The sequence below is a fragment of the Hippocampus guttulatus genome, chromosome 2 (assembly GCF_054856545.1).
Source record: "Hippocampus guttulatus isolate MCC_2025c chromosome 2, RoL_Hgut_1.0, whole genome shotgun sequence".
NCBI lineage: Eukaryota > Metazoa > Chordata > Actinopteri > Syngnathiformes > Syngnathidae > Hippocampus > Hippocampus guttulatus.
The window spans coordinates 6,093,099-6,111,195 of record NC_141262.1 but is presented as its reverse complement, the minus strand read 5'-3'; the positions used below and the strand labels follow the sequence as shown (position 1 = coordinate 6,111,195).

The following is an 18,097-nucleotide window of genomic DNA, read 5'->3' as shown; positions in this document are numbered from 1 at the left end:
ACTCAATGTAACTTCCACTAACAACACTTTGTTAGGCGAAAGACAGCGAGCTTAATATTAGACAGGCTAACGAGTCGCGGTGTCACTTTAAGCAACATATATACTTGAACACAGATGGCATAGCAACACATGCACACAGACAGTATAACAATTCTCACAGGCATATGCAGTGTTCTTTATTCAATTGTTTATCTACTATTATTTAAGTAGTGTCATCTACAGGCAATTAATAACCTTTCTGCATGGGGAGACTTTAATTGCTCCCAGATTTCACTGTTAGCGGCAGAGCTTTGTCTCTACACTTTACTTCCTTGACTCAAATTAATACTTCCTTATTTTTGTGGTCTTTGGCATCATTTTGTCACATCATTGAGTGTTACAGGAATACCACAAAAAGCTGTAATTAGCTGAGGATGGTTTTCATTCAAAACAGAAACACCAAACAGCTGTTTCTCCCCTTTCTCTCGAAAGATGTGGACAGAACTACTGACGCACATAATCCCAAGCAGTAGGTTGGACCGCAAAAAACGGCCACCAAAGTCCACTATATCTGGCCGCTAGATAGGTAAATCAGTTTGTGATACCAAATCGTCAAAATGAAAACAAAACCTCAATGCTTTCAAATGTAAATGTCTCACTTCTAATGGGAATTTTTCGTACCATTCTTGAGGTGGTCATTTTGAAAAAGCGACTTTTGGGTCGGAGCATAACAGACTCTCAATGAGTCCGCGCCATAAATGCATACACAGTCTAATGTTGGTTTTTAGTGCTAACAAACATGGCAAGGAGTCCTAATTATTGCATAGTGGAACCGAATGTCAGCATTGTCACAACACCTCATTAGACCCTCTTTTTCGCTAGCTTTAAAGGATTAACTCCGCTTTTTCCTTTGACTTTGTGTGACATTTTCTTGTGAAACGAGTGTCTAAAGAGAAAAAGGTGAATGGGAGGGAAAAACGGTGTTGACCATCTTTCTGTGCACAAATCACGTTGATTTTGATCTTCTGTGACTCATATTGTGCTGTGTTTGAGAAACTGTTTCATAAGATTTGACACCAAACGATAAGGAAACAATCAATAAAATTCTCAGCATCAGATGTCCATTTTCCACAAGAAGTGGAGGATTCTTTGATAATAAGGGCAGTGAATGGTTGTGAATTGGCACAATCACAGCTGTAGCTGGGATTCAATTTCCAGTCTAGTTGTTCTCTATTTAACAAAAGGAAATGTGTTGTGTTTAATATATATATATGGTTCAATTCCATCTCTGGCCTCCCTGTGTGAAGTTTGCATGTTCTCCCCGTGTGCACGTGGGTTTTCTCCAGGTACTCCGGTTTCCTCCACATTCCAAAACCATGCATGGCAGGCTGATTGAATACTGTACTGAAAATATTCCGTAGGTATGAGTGTGACCACGGATGGTTGTTTGTCTATGTGTGCCCTGCGATTGGCTGTCAAACAGTTCAGGGTATCCAACGCCTACTGCCCGAAGACAGCTGAGATAGGCTCCAGCACCCCCCCCACAACCCTTGTGAAAGCGGATCGGAAAATGGATGGATGGATATATATACAATATACATATATATATAGAGAGAGAGAGAGAGAGAGAGAGAGAGCGATAGCTCAAGTGATTCATCACTGCTGTTTGCATTCAGGCTGACATACAGTATCTCTTTGCGTGCATGTGTCTGTGATCTGGTTCTCTACAGTACAGCTTGAATTGAATTTCCCCTTAGGCATTATAATGGGTAATAAATAAATAAATACAATTTCAAATGATGGTGGTGAGAGTTTGGACATTCGGAACTTGTAGGTGCCTGTCTAAATGAATATAATATATTCCTTTGTAGCTCATCGAATGATTTGTTCCAAGTCCCCACGGAGTGTGCAGCTCTAATGTGTGGCGATTCATGTCAAGGGGGCACATGGGGAGCAATGCTGCTCTGGTTTCACATAGATCACTCACACACTGTCGAATCCTTCGTGGCATTGTCTTTGTCCAATTAATTAAGGCCTTAATAAGCGCTCTGAGAGGGATGCAACTGGTATCTGCAGGGCGGTGACAGAGCCAAAGGCTTCCTTGAGCAAATGAGGCCAAATTCTTGCCACTGTGGCCTTTAATGAGAAGCGAGAAGTATTGTGCTGTCAAAGAAAGTTCCTGTTCACATGAGTTTGTGGATGCAGCACAAAGAAATATCGTTCTAAAAACAGATAAAACCCCACAAAGGTTAGACATGCAGTGTTCCCCAGCTAAATAGTTTGTGGAACATGTCTGTCTGTCTGTCATAGAAATCCATAATGCTTGTATGGTGCAGAAATCTGTGGCTCATAGGGATTGCTTTTTATGGGTTTTTACGGTATATTGATTGTGCCACCTGCGATTGGCTGCCAACCGGTTCAGGGTGTCCCCCGCCTACTGCCCGATAAAGCAATCGGAAAATGGATGGATGGATGAGTGATTGTGCCACTTAATAAGTATGTTCATGCATTTAAATGTCTTTGAAGTACGTGCGTGCATGTTTGCGTGTGTATGTGTTTTAATGATCACTCTATATTGCAGATTTTCATCTGCGTGTAGCGGCTGGGCGTAGAAAGCATCCCCGCGTTGATTGATGTTTCACTGTACATGCTTTCTTTCCACTGGGCTCCTGTAACCCTTTTTACACACCAATTTTCGTGTCCAGCCACGTCTAGCGCAAAATGCATTTTAATTGTGCCCATGTGTAAAGTTGTATTTCTTTTGGTATTTTTTGTGGACGGAAGCGATAAGAAAGGGCCTTGTGCGCTGTTGTGCGAGTGAACAAAGCTGACTTGAGTCCCTGCCAGTCGAAGGGCAGGAGAGGCACACAGTCAAGATGGCGGACATACGAAGTACATTTATAAGGAATTGCAAGATCTCCACTTGTGGATGATGTCCAGTTGGCTACTGCGAAGTGGGAACTTAGAGATCACCTTCCACCGTCTATCATGCTTCTGTGTCTGATATCGAACAACAACACCGTTAGTGTGAGTTCAAAAAAGTTCAATGCACGCTGATGTCATGTTTCTGAATGAATATGATGACATCCACCACACATCAGCAGAGTGCATAATCTGTCTATCTGTGCCAGGATCAAATCCACAAAAATCGCGTTACATCACCTACGCCAACTCAGACCTGCGAGGTGCAGGCCAGTCTGTCAAGCATAGTAAATTAGACGAGCCCCGGCATGAAAGTGAAGACGCACCAGTTTACGTTGAGCGCACTTGCACCTGTCGACCAGAACAATATGAGAGGCAGGACATAGCCTGTATGTAATGGTTTGCCGATTCTGGGGTGACAACTTTCACAGTCGTCGGTTGGCATCCCACCACTATTCTATCTTCTTGTTGTATAAAGTTATGCTCATAAATTCATAGACCCTTGCAGAATCAGTGAAATATTTTTGGAGATTGAATGGGGACTGTGTCAATTGTTTCTTTGTTTTGTTTATTGATTGTGCTCTTCTGAAATGCCTCTGAGTTTAATTTGAATGCATAAAATCATTTTATTTTGCCTGATCACTCATGTTTTCTTTCAGGAATGGTATACATTTTGTAAATTCCGCCAGGGTATGTGAGCTTATGAGCAAAACTGTAATACCCAAGCCATATCAGAACTATGTGTAAAATTCACATATGTCCTGCTCTGGTGAGTTGAAAGTGATATGACTAAAGTGATTAAAAATAACTATATATATATATATATATATATATGTATGTACACGTATATACATACACACACACATCGTCACTGTTTTGCAGCAATGTCCGTCCTTTGCCGGGTTCTCTGTAAAAGGCCAAGCTGATGATGCAATTTTGCAGTATCTCCGTGTAAAAGTGTCTTTAATAATTACAGTTTGCTGAGATACAAAAGTGGTGCTGAGGGAGTGCCAATTTGTCGACTGCATCACTGGCTGCACCTCAGCAATTCATCTTGGCATGGTGATCGGAGATGCCATCCCACCCCCTCCATCAAGCAGATGTTGTAAATCCACTGCAGCTCGCACAGACAGGTGCCCTCCAGCCACTCTTTTCTTTTTTCCTTCTTTTGTCTGCTGCCTCAGTAATGGCACATTTCCTTTCCCGGAATGCTGAGGGAATGAAGCGGCACGCTGTCAAGCTTCTATCATCTCCTCATTACAAGGTTATACAGGTTAGACTAGTTGAACCTAGAGGGGGGCAGTGGCAGGAACCAAATGCTAATTATCAATTTCAGCCAGTGGCGTAAAAAGGCAGGCACGGGGAACATTTGTGGACTGCAATTTGTTCTTTATCGCATATTCCCAAAAAACAATTAGTGCCGGAAAATGTTCAAATACTGATGTCATTATGAGTTTTTCACAATACGATCTTTCACTTGGATGATTTTGTTTTTTCTTCTTGAAAAAGTTTAGTGACAAAATGGTGAAAACAAACTTAACAGCAGAGAGTGAACAAGCTTTTTTTTTTTTATGTCCAAGTGCTGGCTTCACATTCTCATCTGAAATTTATACATAAAACAAATAAATGTCAACAAATGACATAAGTTATGACTTAGCTTATTGCTTACACTCAGTGCTGTAACGATACGGAATTATCCTGTTAGGGTGGATCCCACAAACGTACACAAGAATAAGATTATGGTACAAAAATAGTTTATTCACAAACGCAAGAAAGACAAAGCAAATACCCGTAATGACGCTGGTCAATACGCCAGGAAAAAAACGAGAGAAACAAAAAGCGCTTGCAAAAGGCATGGGAAATTCAAATGGAAATTGCTTGTCTCAAAAAGAATCAAATCATGACAAATACCAACCAAGAATAATTTTCCAAAGTAAATGGCTACTTAGAAGAAAAAAGAGGGCAATTAAAAAGGAACAAGAAAAACGCAGCAAAATATGGAACGTCTAGAACATAGGTGTCAAACTCAGGTGTCAAACACACCTGATTCAAATGAACAGGTTCAATGTCAGGCTTCCGCAGACCTTGCTGATGATCTGATCATTTGAATCAGGTGCGTTGCAACAGGGAGACTTGGAAAACATGCAGGACAGCGGCCCTCCATGACCTGAGTTTGACACCTATGGTCGAGAAGTTTGCTCATGAACAATGGCTTGCGCAAGGCAAATAATCCGACAGTCAGTTGTCGGCTTCGAAGTGCTTAAATAGTTCGTTGATCATGATGGGTAACAGGAGCGCAACTGAACAGACCGCAACACATCTGCCACATGCTGGAGACTAACAGAAACTGAATCAGTACCAAACACCATAGAGAGACCATATGCACTAGCATGGATTTTGCTGTAGTTATAAACTATTAGGAGAATGTACATTGAACAGTGCAGCAACAGGTGCAGCAACACAGACAGACAACATAACAATACTCAAAGGCATACGGTATATTATTTATCCTCTGAAAAACAACTGAAATCACAGGCGCTAACTGGGTCATTTAGGAGTGAAACTTTTTTTCATAATTTATGGGTTGTATTTACTGTTTCTCTAAATGCTATTTTATTCTTTTATATTCTGCTTTTTTGTTACAATCCTCAAGTTCGATTTTTATTTATAATATTTTTTTTAATGTTTGTTTTTTTTTGTGAGAATGGACTGAATGAATGCCATTTTCATTCATTTCAATAGGAAAAAGATGATTTTGAGTAACAAGCATGCTCATGGAGCACATTAAACTTGCAGATTTTTGGTTTTAACTTACATTGGTTTGGTTTTAGTGTGATCAATAAAGAAAAGATGAAGAATGTCAAAGTGCCCCCAGCACTCTTCACTTTTCCCAAAAGTGACCCTCTATGGGGGAAAACAAAAAATCCTTGTTAGATTTTAACAAGTTAATTTTTTTTTACATCAGCTACATGTGGTGTCTATAAAATATTTGTCAAATAGCACCAACTGCTTTTAACACCTTTTAACACAACTGAGCAGGATTTATACTTGGCACCCCCTGCACAGTGCAGGCAGCATCTGATCAGTTACAGAACTGATGCTCCTTCAAAGGTGGAAAATTTAAGGGCATTACTTTGTCCCTTCATTCTGAGTCAGTATCATTGGGCACAACGTGTAAATGGGTGAGATACTGAGATTTTTTTTTTTCTAGAACATTGTTTGGATTAAACTCATATGCTATGTAAATATGTGTCAGGGCTCTTCTCCTTGAAGTCAATCTATACCCTTATTAAATGTGACTGATCAATTAGGATGTGCAATTCCTTAAGGACGACCTGTTCATCCTTTCAGCCAGCTCCTACTCTAAGTTCATGTCATTGCCTGACTCTCTCAAATCTCAAATCAATGTAATGTTTTTAAGAGGAATGATAAAATCGTAGAACCCCGATGGATAGTTCAACAGATTGTTAGGATGCGGTGTTTCTCTTTGCTGTCAGGTTCCATCACATCGAATTGAGGCAGGACAAATGACCTGTCAGGGTTTGTGAGCTTCTGGTCATGCGGCCGTTTCCTGCATTTCCCATTTCTACAACACAACAATAATTCAATTTATTTCATGCAAACAGACATTTCCAGACATTCCTTTTGATCGTGGCCACACGCGGCTTTCGCTGATTTGATTAACAGAAAGAGCTCCTACTGGGCATAAGAGACGGCAAATTAATTTCTGTTGAAAAAGCGTCGCCCTCGTGTACGTTCCGGCTTGGGAACACTGATAAGGAACTATTGCATTATCTCGGCTGAGGCTCAGTCGTTATTTACTTGTCTGTGCATGGAAACTACCACTGCAACTTCAATATCGTCGGAGGCCACAATGACTTTTTAATGAAAGAACATTAATAATGCAACATGTACACGTATCAAATAGCACTGTTGCTGGCTTCATTCATCCTGACTGTCATGAAATCTGTGCAATGAAAAAAGGCAGCCGCATCCATCGCCGGGCAGATGTACAGCCCGGAAGCGTTGAGGTCGGCTTGTATTGTGTCACTTTCAAGATTGTTTACTCAATGGTCTTGCGTTGCACGACACTTGTAACAAAGCTCTGATGACATATAGCGGGGCCGTGTAATCGGCTAATGTTTATGGAAGATTGAAATCTGAGCGACGGCAGAGGGCGAGGCTGTAAAAGGCAGGATGTACGATCACTGGGGGAACGGTAAAGGAGATGAATATCAGTCGCTCTGACGTTGCAACTCGAAACTCGCAAGAATACTGGCTTTTATTCAAAGCAAGAACCCTACGGATTTTAAATAAGATCATAAATAGGATAGCCAAGGTAGCTTCGGGGCAACTGCCAAAGGAAGGCATACACTGTTGCATGCCATGTGTTGCCACCTAATGTTTGTGACCCCAATTCGTGATCTCAAGAAAAACATCATGACAGCAGCGACGGAAAGCTACATCCACGCTCCGGTTATGGCTCCTGGCGGCATTATTTGGCTGTGTGCAAAACTGGCATTGAAACATGAGTTCAGAACATTCCGCTTTGTAAAACAGCGATTGCTTTTCACGCCGTCGATGGGCATCCTTTTCATTTGATTTGCTGAGCATGAGTGGCATCCTAAATGAATACATGCTGGAGGTAGACAGTACTGTATATAATCAATAATAGTTCCAACGGTCACACTAAATGACAGTGCCCTTTCTCCATTTGTATTGTGGTTATTAATATCAATTTAGCAAAGAACAGACGCAAGTTGGCATCCTAATGTTACAATTTTTCTCGAGGGAAACATTACTGTTGCCAACAAGGGCTTTTCTAAAAGAGTGGTTCATTACATCCTTGTAAAAAAATAAAAATAAAAAAATAAAAATGAGTGGCCATATGTAGCGGTAGGTCCTGGTGTGCAATGAAAATTCTCATTTCACACTCAGCTAACTTAAGGAAGGGAGAATGTCCTTGGACCTTTTGTCAGACCCCCTCTGAAGAATTCCCTTCCATCTATCATCATGAAATTCCACTTGGATGTAATAGTGTCCAGGAAAGAAGTGGCGCTCCAGATTCCTCTGCAAAGGGGTTAGGCATGCCTGCCTGGAACAGTTTTTCTGAGTGGGAAGAATCCAAGATAATGAGCCTCAGTTTCCCTCAAGTTCACAGAGGACTTTTTTTTTTTTTTTTGTACTGAGCACATTGATCACGATCGATGTTTGCAGTGCCTAATGGAATTGGTTTGCGTGCTTGCACCTCAATTAGTGATATGGCACATTTCCATAAAGATACGATACGAAGCAAAATAGAACGAGGTATCCTTGATACTGATAACGGTACTGATACTTGGTAAAGGAAGACAACATCGTTATTGTGGTCGTAGTTCGCAGGGTGTTCAAAGCAGTTGAAAACACTGTAGTGACTCCATCGGAAGGTCAAAACATTAAACACTATGAATCATCAATATGATCATCATATTTGAAAATCTCTCCAATTTAGATACGGTAATTAGCTTGTTTTACTTGTTCTTCCACACATTTCCTCACGAATATGATACCAGATGATGCAGAGTACAGTAAAACCTCATCTATCACGGGTTACACATATTTTGTTGTCAGTGTTATTCGATTTGTTTTCCCCGTTTGCCTGCATTTACATCGCGCGCATCATGAAAAAAATACCCGCGACTACTGATTGAGCCAGTCAGAGCGCAGCTATCGTTTTGTCAGCCACTGATTGTCGGTTGTGTTCTGACAGCAAACCAAAGATACTATAGTTCACAAAATTAAATAACTAAAACAATAAATGAATGGACGCTTGTTTTGGTTGCCGAAATGTAATAAGAATCAAAACACTTTAAAAAAAATAATAATAATAATAAAAAGAATACTTAACTAAAAACTAAATCTGACATTTATAAAACTAACTGTAAATATAGCCAGTATAGAATACCATGTGCCACAATTTTACAGCTCAAATCTATTTTGTTCTGGAAATCTATTCTAGAATCGGCAAGGCTGGTATCAAAATTATCAGTACTGTTTCGGCCATCTTCATATGTAGCAGAACCAAAATGCAATCCTGGACAATGCTCAGTGAGTATGACGAGAGTTGTGAGTGCCTAACCAGTTGTAGGTCATTTTTGTACATTTGTAAAACGTCACTTCCCTGTCCCTTCAAATACCGTGCTCATCTGAGCCGGCAGCCTGGAATTTTAGGTCACTGGTCAGCGCTCCCAAACCGGAGACGTGGTCGTGGCAAAGGTTCGATCGAAGTCGGATGGACTCCGCAAGGGTTAAAATACCACCGGTGACCTATATCCGTTGCCAATACTGTAGTGGACGATGGAGTGAGGTTGTCTGCTTGTTGATCTTGGGTCAAAAAAGGTTGGGCACCGCTGAATTAAGTGATAGTTTGAGGAAGTCTGACACTGGATCCTGCATTTTACTATCACCGTCGATATCACACGGTCATTGAGGCAGACTTGAAACTAAACACCATCCTCATACCACTTTTTTAGCCAATAATGAATAAAATGGACTGCCGGGAAGATGTGACAGGGAAGGTTTCGTTCATTAAACGGGAAGTCAAGTCAAAAATATCGTTTGCAATAATGTGTCCTATCTGCCTGCACTCACCTGAACTGAGGCATGCACCCGTTTTTATCCATCTCAGGGGGCGCTCATTTTGCCACCATGTGCCGTGTGCCTAAGAGCTCAGTTTGGCAACATCAAATGACCAAACTCAAAAACAGGTGGGCTGTGATTGGTCATTACCTGAGCCTTTTCTTCGGCGCTATGATGTCATTTTCAGTCGATAGTAAGTGGCAAAATGGGCCCCCCCCCCCCCCCCCGAAAGATGGATACAACTGGTGAATTTTGCTGCTTAATTCGTTTTCCATAAATGCGTTATTAATCAGATTACCGTGTTTAGACTAATGGGACCACATTAAACATATTATTGTTAAGACTTGACTTCCCCTTTAAATAGTAAACTGCTGAGCCCATCTGAACACCACTGCGTCGTGAAATAGCAGAATTTGCCAAAGCACGTAATAAACTCTCCAGAAAGACTAAAAGCAAGGAGGTGTCAGTGTGGCAATATACAGTATCTCACAAAAGGGAGTACACACCTGGCGGTTTTGTAAATATTTTACTATGATCAATTTCCGGACAGCACTGAAGAGGTGACACTTGACCACAATGTAAATTGTATGACTTGTGCAAAAGTATGAATTTACTGTCCTCTTAAAAAGAACGTGACACACTGACATGAATAGATATGTATTAGCTAATTTACATAATGGCGGCCCCGAAGCATGAGTTGGCATGTTTACAAAAACGTGAAGGGTGCACTCACTGTTCCTTGTTCCTCCCTGTCGTTTACTGGTCATTTTATTTAAAACAGATTCCATCACGATCTAATAAAAGGAGGCACTTGACAGTAATAATCAGGAAGTGACATGCTTTGCATCGATGAGTGTCACTCATGCTGCCATCTTTGTGTTGTGATAAAAGTCATTACCTAGGCAGACGATGATGTGAGGCATTGAATATAATGACACCGTGAAAGGTCAGAGCAGCGAAACGGACATCGAAAGAATGCGTCTCCGCTGCAGACTTTGCAGCCTTAATTATTGAACACTTTTTAAGAGCTCTGACTGGAGAAGACGAAGAGCCTTTCTGTCTCGAAAGCTTTTAACTCCTCTGTCGCACGAGTGAATGAATGTTACTAAGCTACTGAGTATTGATAAATGGCATGCTCACATCCTTGTTCGAGCTTTAGTTCCTGCTCATGAGACATACACAAGGCCCTGGTGGTCTAATAATCAGCGCTGTTAAAAGTTCAGGAAAGACGCCAGGTACTATAAGGGCGGATGTTTGCTTGTTATAGCTGTTTCTTACAATCCTAAAATGCTTTAAAGGGGGCAAAGGGACTTTCTGATTCCTTGTACACAAACAGATGGCTCCCTGGAGTGCCTTGCCTACCCATCCATCAAGTGTGAAACTACAGAATCAAGTCCATTTTGTGTCAGCATTAGGGAGAAAATATGTCTTAAAGTGAGTCATTTTTTATTTATGCTGGATTGTGACGTAACAGTTTACCTAATTTACATAACGTCGGCCCCAACCGTGAGTTGGCAGGTAGGCATAGCAAGGACTATGCTGTTGACTATTTGACAATGCATTTGCTGCATGAGCCACATGATATCCAAAACACTTAAGTGAGTGTAATTTGGCAGCTTGGTGATGACGTACTGCCTCCTCTGAGTGAAAATATGATCCATGCGTCTACTGTCCTTATGGGAGCTCACAGTTCATTAAATTTGGAGTTTAACAGGTCACCACGCCCTTGCTCCACCTGTAGTTGCAATGTGAAAGGAAGTCACAGGGCGGTCTCACAGTGCAGACACGCAGGGTTTGATCATGGCTCTGACCATCCTGTGTGGAGTTTGCACGTTCTCCCCGTGTCTGTGTGGGTTTTCTCGAGGTATTCCGCTTTCCTCCCACATTCCAAAAACATGCGTTGCAGGTTAATGGAATACTCTGAATTGTCCCGAGGTGTGAATGTGAGCGTGAATGTTTGTTCGTCTATGTGTGCCCTGCGATTGGCTGGCAACCGGTTCAGGGTGTCCCTGACCTGCTGCCTGAAGACAGCTGGGATAGGTCGCAGCACCCCCCACAACCCGAGGATAAGCAGATCAGAAAATGGATGGATGGATGAAAGGCACACCCAACGGTAGAGGGTGGAAGGCACCCCCTCCAAACTTATTTCAGCAAGGTTGGGGAAAAAGTGAGTAGTGTGTTATAATAATGCTCAGCCCAGGTGAAGTCTACTGCTAACCGAAACAGCAGTACCATTATGACCTTAAAAACAATGAATAAAAGGAAGTCTGACATTATGACGACACTGCATTTTTAATGGTTTTAATTAGCTTTCCTTTAGAATCCGACATGAGCCTTCCATAACGTGTGCATCCACATTTATGGTATGCTTTGATGCCCGCTGTCCACATATTTATGAATGAAATACATCTGAAATTCACCACAGATGTTAGCAGATCTGTCTGCCTGCGCCTGCCTGCGATCAAATTCACCAAAATCACATGAGGCCACCTGCCTACCGTTTGCCAGCACATAAACGTCGACGAGCAGGCCAAAGCCGACACTGCCTTTTTTGCCACCAAACTGTCACACCTCCAACAGCACTCCTTATACTGCGCAGGCACGCCAGCTTGGCAGAGACCGGAAGTCAGGATACAGCGAGCACTTGCGCCTCGCCGCAGATGCGCTGTCTCCAAAAATAGATACCCTAGTGTCAAATTTAGGTTCACCAGTGACAAAAAACTGTCCTATCAGGATCGCGCAACACTACATTACGTTGCCCACAAATCTCATGCTGCAGCAGTGTATTAGGTGTTATATACTCTCCTGGTTGCGCACGTTTTATATGGAGCCAAATAGAGGTTAGAAATATACATTTAACCCTTTCAGGGACAGCAGTTACTACAGTGGACAGCTTATCATAATTCATGACAAATGCCTTGGAGGAGGTCAAGCCATGGTATGCTTGCTAATGACTTGCTCTGCAGTACTTATCTATCACCGTTACAAATACAGGTCACATCCCACAATGTCGTAGCCATAAAGCCAAAAAATACAGCTTGGCTGAAGCTGGGTGGTGAGACACTATAGACCAGGCGTGTCAAACTCATTTCACATTGTGGGCCACATACGGCCTCGGTCGATGTCAAGTGGGCCGGACCGTTAAAATTATTCCCTACTCTGCTATAAATAACCAAAGTATCATGTCTTTCCTTTGTTTTGGTAGAAAGAAGCACAAGAACATTAGGAAAATGTTGAAATTTAATCAACATACCTTTGACAAAACATTAAACAAAATGACTCTCTCTGTTTCATTTGGCTGTCTAAATCTGCTGATAGAAATGCTCTCTGGTATTCCTCGTCAGGCTGATATTGGCAAAAGCTTGTCGGTTCTCGAGACATACAACTTCAGCCGCCTTCATCATGCATCGTTTCACAAAGTCACCGTTGGAATATGGCTTTGATGCTAATGCTTTTTTTGCTAACAATTAGGTAGCTGGCTTTGACTGCTGTGTTGAGTCTCTCTCGGTGACAGACTGAGACTGATGCTCTGATCAAAACAGTGTTCCCCTCGTCGGGAACCTTTAAGCAAAATATTTGGAAATGTATGTCAGTGAGAGCTATATATATATAAACAAACTGTATTTTAAAAGTGATTTCAACAAAATGTCAGTATAATAAGCCTCTGAATGTATTTTTTAAAATAATTTTGTGATAATACTCGCCATTAATGTGAATGGTTTTCCATTCCTCACGATTGCTAAGAATCCAGCAAAACTATCGGAATGAAAGTCATCTTGCCGGGTCCATCCGCGAAGTTACTGCTAGCTATTTTGCACACTGCTCAGTAGCTTGCACACTTCCTTTCGGCCGTCTCTCGCACAGTGTTTGGATGCGAACGTAGCATGGGGCGTGTCAAAGTGCCGCTCTGCATTCGACCGTTTCATCAATGGTATTTTGTCTTTGCAAATCAGACACACCGCAGAACCCGTTCTCTGCACAAAGGCGAATCCTTCTGTCCATTCGTCCTGAAGTCTACCAATCTCGTCATCTTTTTTCTTTTCGCCATCTTATTAGCTTAGGATTAGCTTTGAGCTAATGGCCGAGCGGGTTGATTCAAAAGGGGATGTATACCTGTTTCCACAGCAATGGCAACGTTGGCCAGTATCATCCAATCAAAATGGCTCCTGGAGCCAACTGCCGCCCAAACAGGAAATACGCAGTGAAAAATCGATCGATGGATGCATTAATAAACAAACGAGAATATTTTTTTTATCTGCGAGCCAGATGCAGTCATGAAAAGAGCCATATATGGCTCGCGAGCCATAGGTTCCCGACCCCTGCCCTAGCTGATGATGCAGGAACTGTAGCTTATTAAAAAAAAAAATCATTCCGTGTCTTTTATGTATTCTTTCACTTTTAAATTATCTTGCGGGCCTGATCGAACCTCCTTGGGGGCCGGTTCCAGCTCACGAGCCATATGTTTGACACCCCTGCTATAGACCCATGAAAATTCATTGAAATTATAAAAATGAGGTAATGTGCAATGAGAACTGAATGAGGAATCACACTTTTTATTTTATGTCGCGTCAAAATCTAGGGATGGGGCCATTGCGGTCTCTGAATGTTCTGAACTCCTGTTTCCATGGCAGTATTGACATATATTGATTAGCCCAGGGGGGTGATATGTTAATGTTCAAGTGCTTGACAGTTTACAGAGGAGGGCACTCCTTGTCTTCATTCACATTTCGCTAAGACCCGCCACCCTTGGTTACTGTTGCTTGGCCTGCCAAGGTTTCAGCATGGCGCTAGTTTCTTTTGTGACTCTGTAAAATGAAAATAAATGAGTATTCTGAATTTGACACAGAGAAGCTTGTTAACAATCTTGTTAAATTTGAATGATTTGAAAAAAAAAAGTCAGTGAATTCAAAAAAATCAGTCTCCGCAATGGCATACGTACAGCACATTTGACAATAAAGTTTATATTCAATTCAACTCAACTCAACTCACCTGTATTTATAGAGCACTTTCAAACAGCCATCGCTGCATACAAAGTTCTGTACATGGAGCAATTTAACATATACATACACAATAAACAGTAAAACAAATCGGTAAAAAAGACGGTAGAAAGCACCAAACAGTAAAACCAAGAACAAATCTAAGTCATGCTGAGTCGAATGCCAAAGAATACAAGTGAGTTTTGAGGAGGGTTTTGAAGATGGGCAGAAAGGAGGCTTGCCGAATGTTCAGTGGGAGGTCATTCCAGAGAGAGGGACCAGCAACAGAAAAGGCTCGATCCCCTCTGAGCCTCAGTTTAGTTCTTGGTATTCAACATTGTGACGTGTGCAATGACATTAAATTTGATTTCCATTTCCATTCAAACAACGAGGAGCTCTAAATCAGCCATGCCAGCCAGCAAACCACGGTTCTCGTCAGACATTTTTCCCCCTTCCTCGCTCTTCTGCCTTTCTCTCTGTGACTCCTGTCATTCGCAGGTGTCAACCAGGCACTCTCAAGTGGCCACATCAATATGAAGCCCCAGTCGACGTGCTAGCTGTCACGTCATACCTTTCCCCCGCCCCCTCGCTCTTCCACTTTATCTGCATGACGCCACACCAGCAGGCTACCCAATGGGAAGATGCATTTTCAGGGCGGGGGCATGGCGAGCTAGCCAGCTGCATGTTGTAATTGTGCAGGATAAACATTTCAGTCAAGTTTTTATTTATTAGGGGAGCATGTCATTAGCCCCCGTTTTAGCCATGCCCCCCCCCCCCCGCAAAAACCCAACACAAAAACTCAAATGGTGAAAAACAGTTTAACATTATAGCCTCACCATTTACATTCTTTGTCGGCACATTTCCAAAAATTATCTTCTTTAAACGTGCATTATATTTCAAAGCCTAATATTTTGGGGGCAGATTTGTGATGCAGATTTGGCAGATTTGATATGCCTGACAAACATAGCACCTCAAAAATATTACAATTTTGAGTGAATTTATTTTTGTGATTAAAAAAAAATCTACAAAATGACTTCCTGTACTTAATGTAGGTTTCTTGTTTAGCAGTTTTGTGCCGTCCTTGAATGGCATTGTTTCATGCAAGAGAACCTTTTGCACTGAAAAAAAAATGACAGTATGTTGCTATTTTGTTGTTTGCTTCAAAGCCTTTGTTGTTGGGTTAGGATATCGGCTCTTTTATCCATGCATTAAAAAATGTACAATCCAAAATGAAATTTATTAAGAGCATGTACTGTATTTTGCACTTATGCACATATTTTGTCCATATATAAAAGAGCATTTTGGTCATACTTCTGGTTTGGGAAGTGTGTGGTTATATATGACCCCTTATTAGCAATGATGAAAAATTGAGGGCCCCTCCAGCATTAAAGTTGCCCATCCCTGCCTTGGAGCATACGAAGGTGTGTATGTTGATTTATGATGCATTCATCTAGCTATGTGAACGACTGCACAGCTTTCTCCAGAGCCTGCATTTACTTTTCCATTTATTTGAGTCTGTTCTTTACAGTACTGTGATTGGGCAGTCTGTGTTTGAGGGATGCTGCTTAGCCAAAGGCGAACTGGTTCAAGAGACAAGTTATCAACCATTACTTCATTCCATAAAATTCTCAGTGTTTTTTTTTAATATTTACATTCCTAAGGGAAATGCTTAAAATTCATACCAAACGATTTTGAACATCACAGTCAGTTTTTGCTACCAGCGGAACTTGATCGAATTTGGTTGTGAATCATCTACCTTTCGACATTTGCGGCATCTCCACAGAATTTCTTATCGAACCTAAAATAATCACACACTCGACGATTTGTGCTTAATTCCATATAATTTACAGCTTCTGTGTGAATTTGTCAACGCACACGCCGGTGCACATTTATCACGCCGATAACATCGCATCGCTTGCCTCGCAGACTACACGCCAGGGGATCGACTTCATTTTTCATAACAGCCACGGCAACAGTGAGCAGCATAAACTCTCCGTCCTGCGCAGTGCAAGAGCTGACCCTCCACTTGATCAATGTCTGTACACCGGGACCTCCCGCAGTTTGAGTTCCAGACAACTTTAATGCAAAACTAACGCAATTTCATTCGATTCATGATGTTATTGAATGATTAAGTCTTTGCACTGCTAATTGCTTTTGGCAGATAACCTAATCATTGTGAAGGGATATGAGGGGTGTCATATACAAACATGGATCTCCAGATTTGCTCTTAGGCAGAATAGCTTCAGTGTGTGCCCTGTGACAGGGTTGGCAGGGTGTTAGCTGGCATATGTTCCAGCTCACCACAATTCTTTTTAGGACAAGTGCTATTGAAAACGATGGATGGGCTTCCAGGCATCTGACTTCTGTGTCCTTACTAAATGAATGGGGAAATAATTATGATAAGACTTTTAAAATATGAACATTTGTAGGTTAAATTAGCTTTTCAAAACACCTCCTTTGAGGTGGACCAAATGCACTGTGACCGAGGTGCCTCAGGTTGTCCACTCCTGCATTAGTGGCTTATCTTCCCAAACACATGTGGACTGATCTTTAATTATTTTTAGCATGTACGACATGGACGCACTTAACAGAAAATGCGACACGCCACTGTGGGCGGTTGCCTCCCCTTCAAAAAAATCAATACTGCTCCTACTTTCAATTATACAGAGAGCAGGTGTCACTTTAATGCTGCATGGGGATTCTTTACCGGAATAAACAATTCAGCACAGCATAAATAATTACCACTGTGCAATAACAATAAAACGGGGGTCGATCGGAGCAGGTGCAATTCATAATACAGCAGTTTAAAATAAAAAGTACAAGTGAGAAAAAGAAAATATAAGACAAAATGAAAATGAATAGAACGGTGAAGAAATACAATTGAATAAGGGGATTACATCGGGTGTTGTTTTTTTTTTATTGTATTTTTTTTTTGGGGTGCGTTCATTCCACTTGCGGCTAAATTAAAGTCATTTTAGTTATACAATCCACTTACCATAAGTTGTGAGATGGAGAAGATAAAGCCCCCACAGGTCCATCTTTCTGCGCCAAATGACGATCTTTCCCCTCCCTTTGGAATAACAAACGCGTTGGAACTTTCACCTTGAACCGTGCAGTTAGGCGAAGAGACGTCGGGATCCACACACGCGCATTATTAATGATAAAATGATTGCTGCTAGGAAAATGAGACGCACTCTCCTCGAAGCCGTCAAATCGTCGTTCGGTCCCCTATTAAGGTGGTACGATCCCATCAGTCGACCCGAGACTGTGACTGTTCGTTGCGCGTTTAGAGCCGCGCGTATTGATGATGAGTGGAAGTTCCACTGCGCGTCTTCTCGTCCGCAGCGTGTGTGTGAGTGAGAAGTGGGAGTGGGAAGAGAGAGTGGGAGTGGGAAAGCTGAAACCTACTACCACGAGTCGCGCAAGTCGCGCTGAAGATGATGAAAATGGACGGAAATGTGGTTTCTGTCAAATATCCACTGGCCACAAGATTAGGTACACCCGCTTCACAGTCCAATGACATCCAGTAAGAGTTGTCTTGAAAAGTCTGCCTTTGCAGAGAGAGAGAGAGAGATATATATTTTTTTTATCTTTATTGAACA

General features: G+C 41.7%; 1 protein-coding gene across 1 annotated transcript in view; it reads right to left on the bottom strand.

The window, feature by feature from the left end:
• The window catches only part of gfra4b (GDNF family receptor alpha 4b), a 39,676-nt gene extending 21,824 nt beyond the window's left edge, over positions 1–17,852 (bottom strand). The window contains exon 1 of the mRNA XM_086133021.1: positions 17,491–17,852. Within this exon, the coding sequence (XP_085989147.1) occupies positions 17,491–17,533 (43 nt within the window). The 5' untranslated portion in view covers positions 17,534–17,852. The remainder of the gene's footprint in view (positions 1–17,490) is intronic.
• Positions 17,853–18,097: the final 245 nt, after the last annotated feature.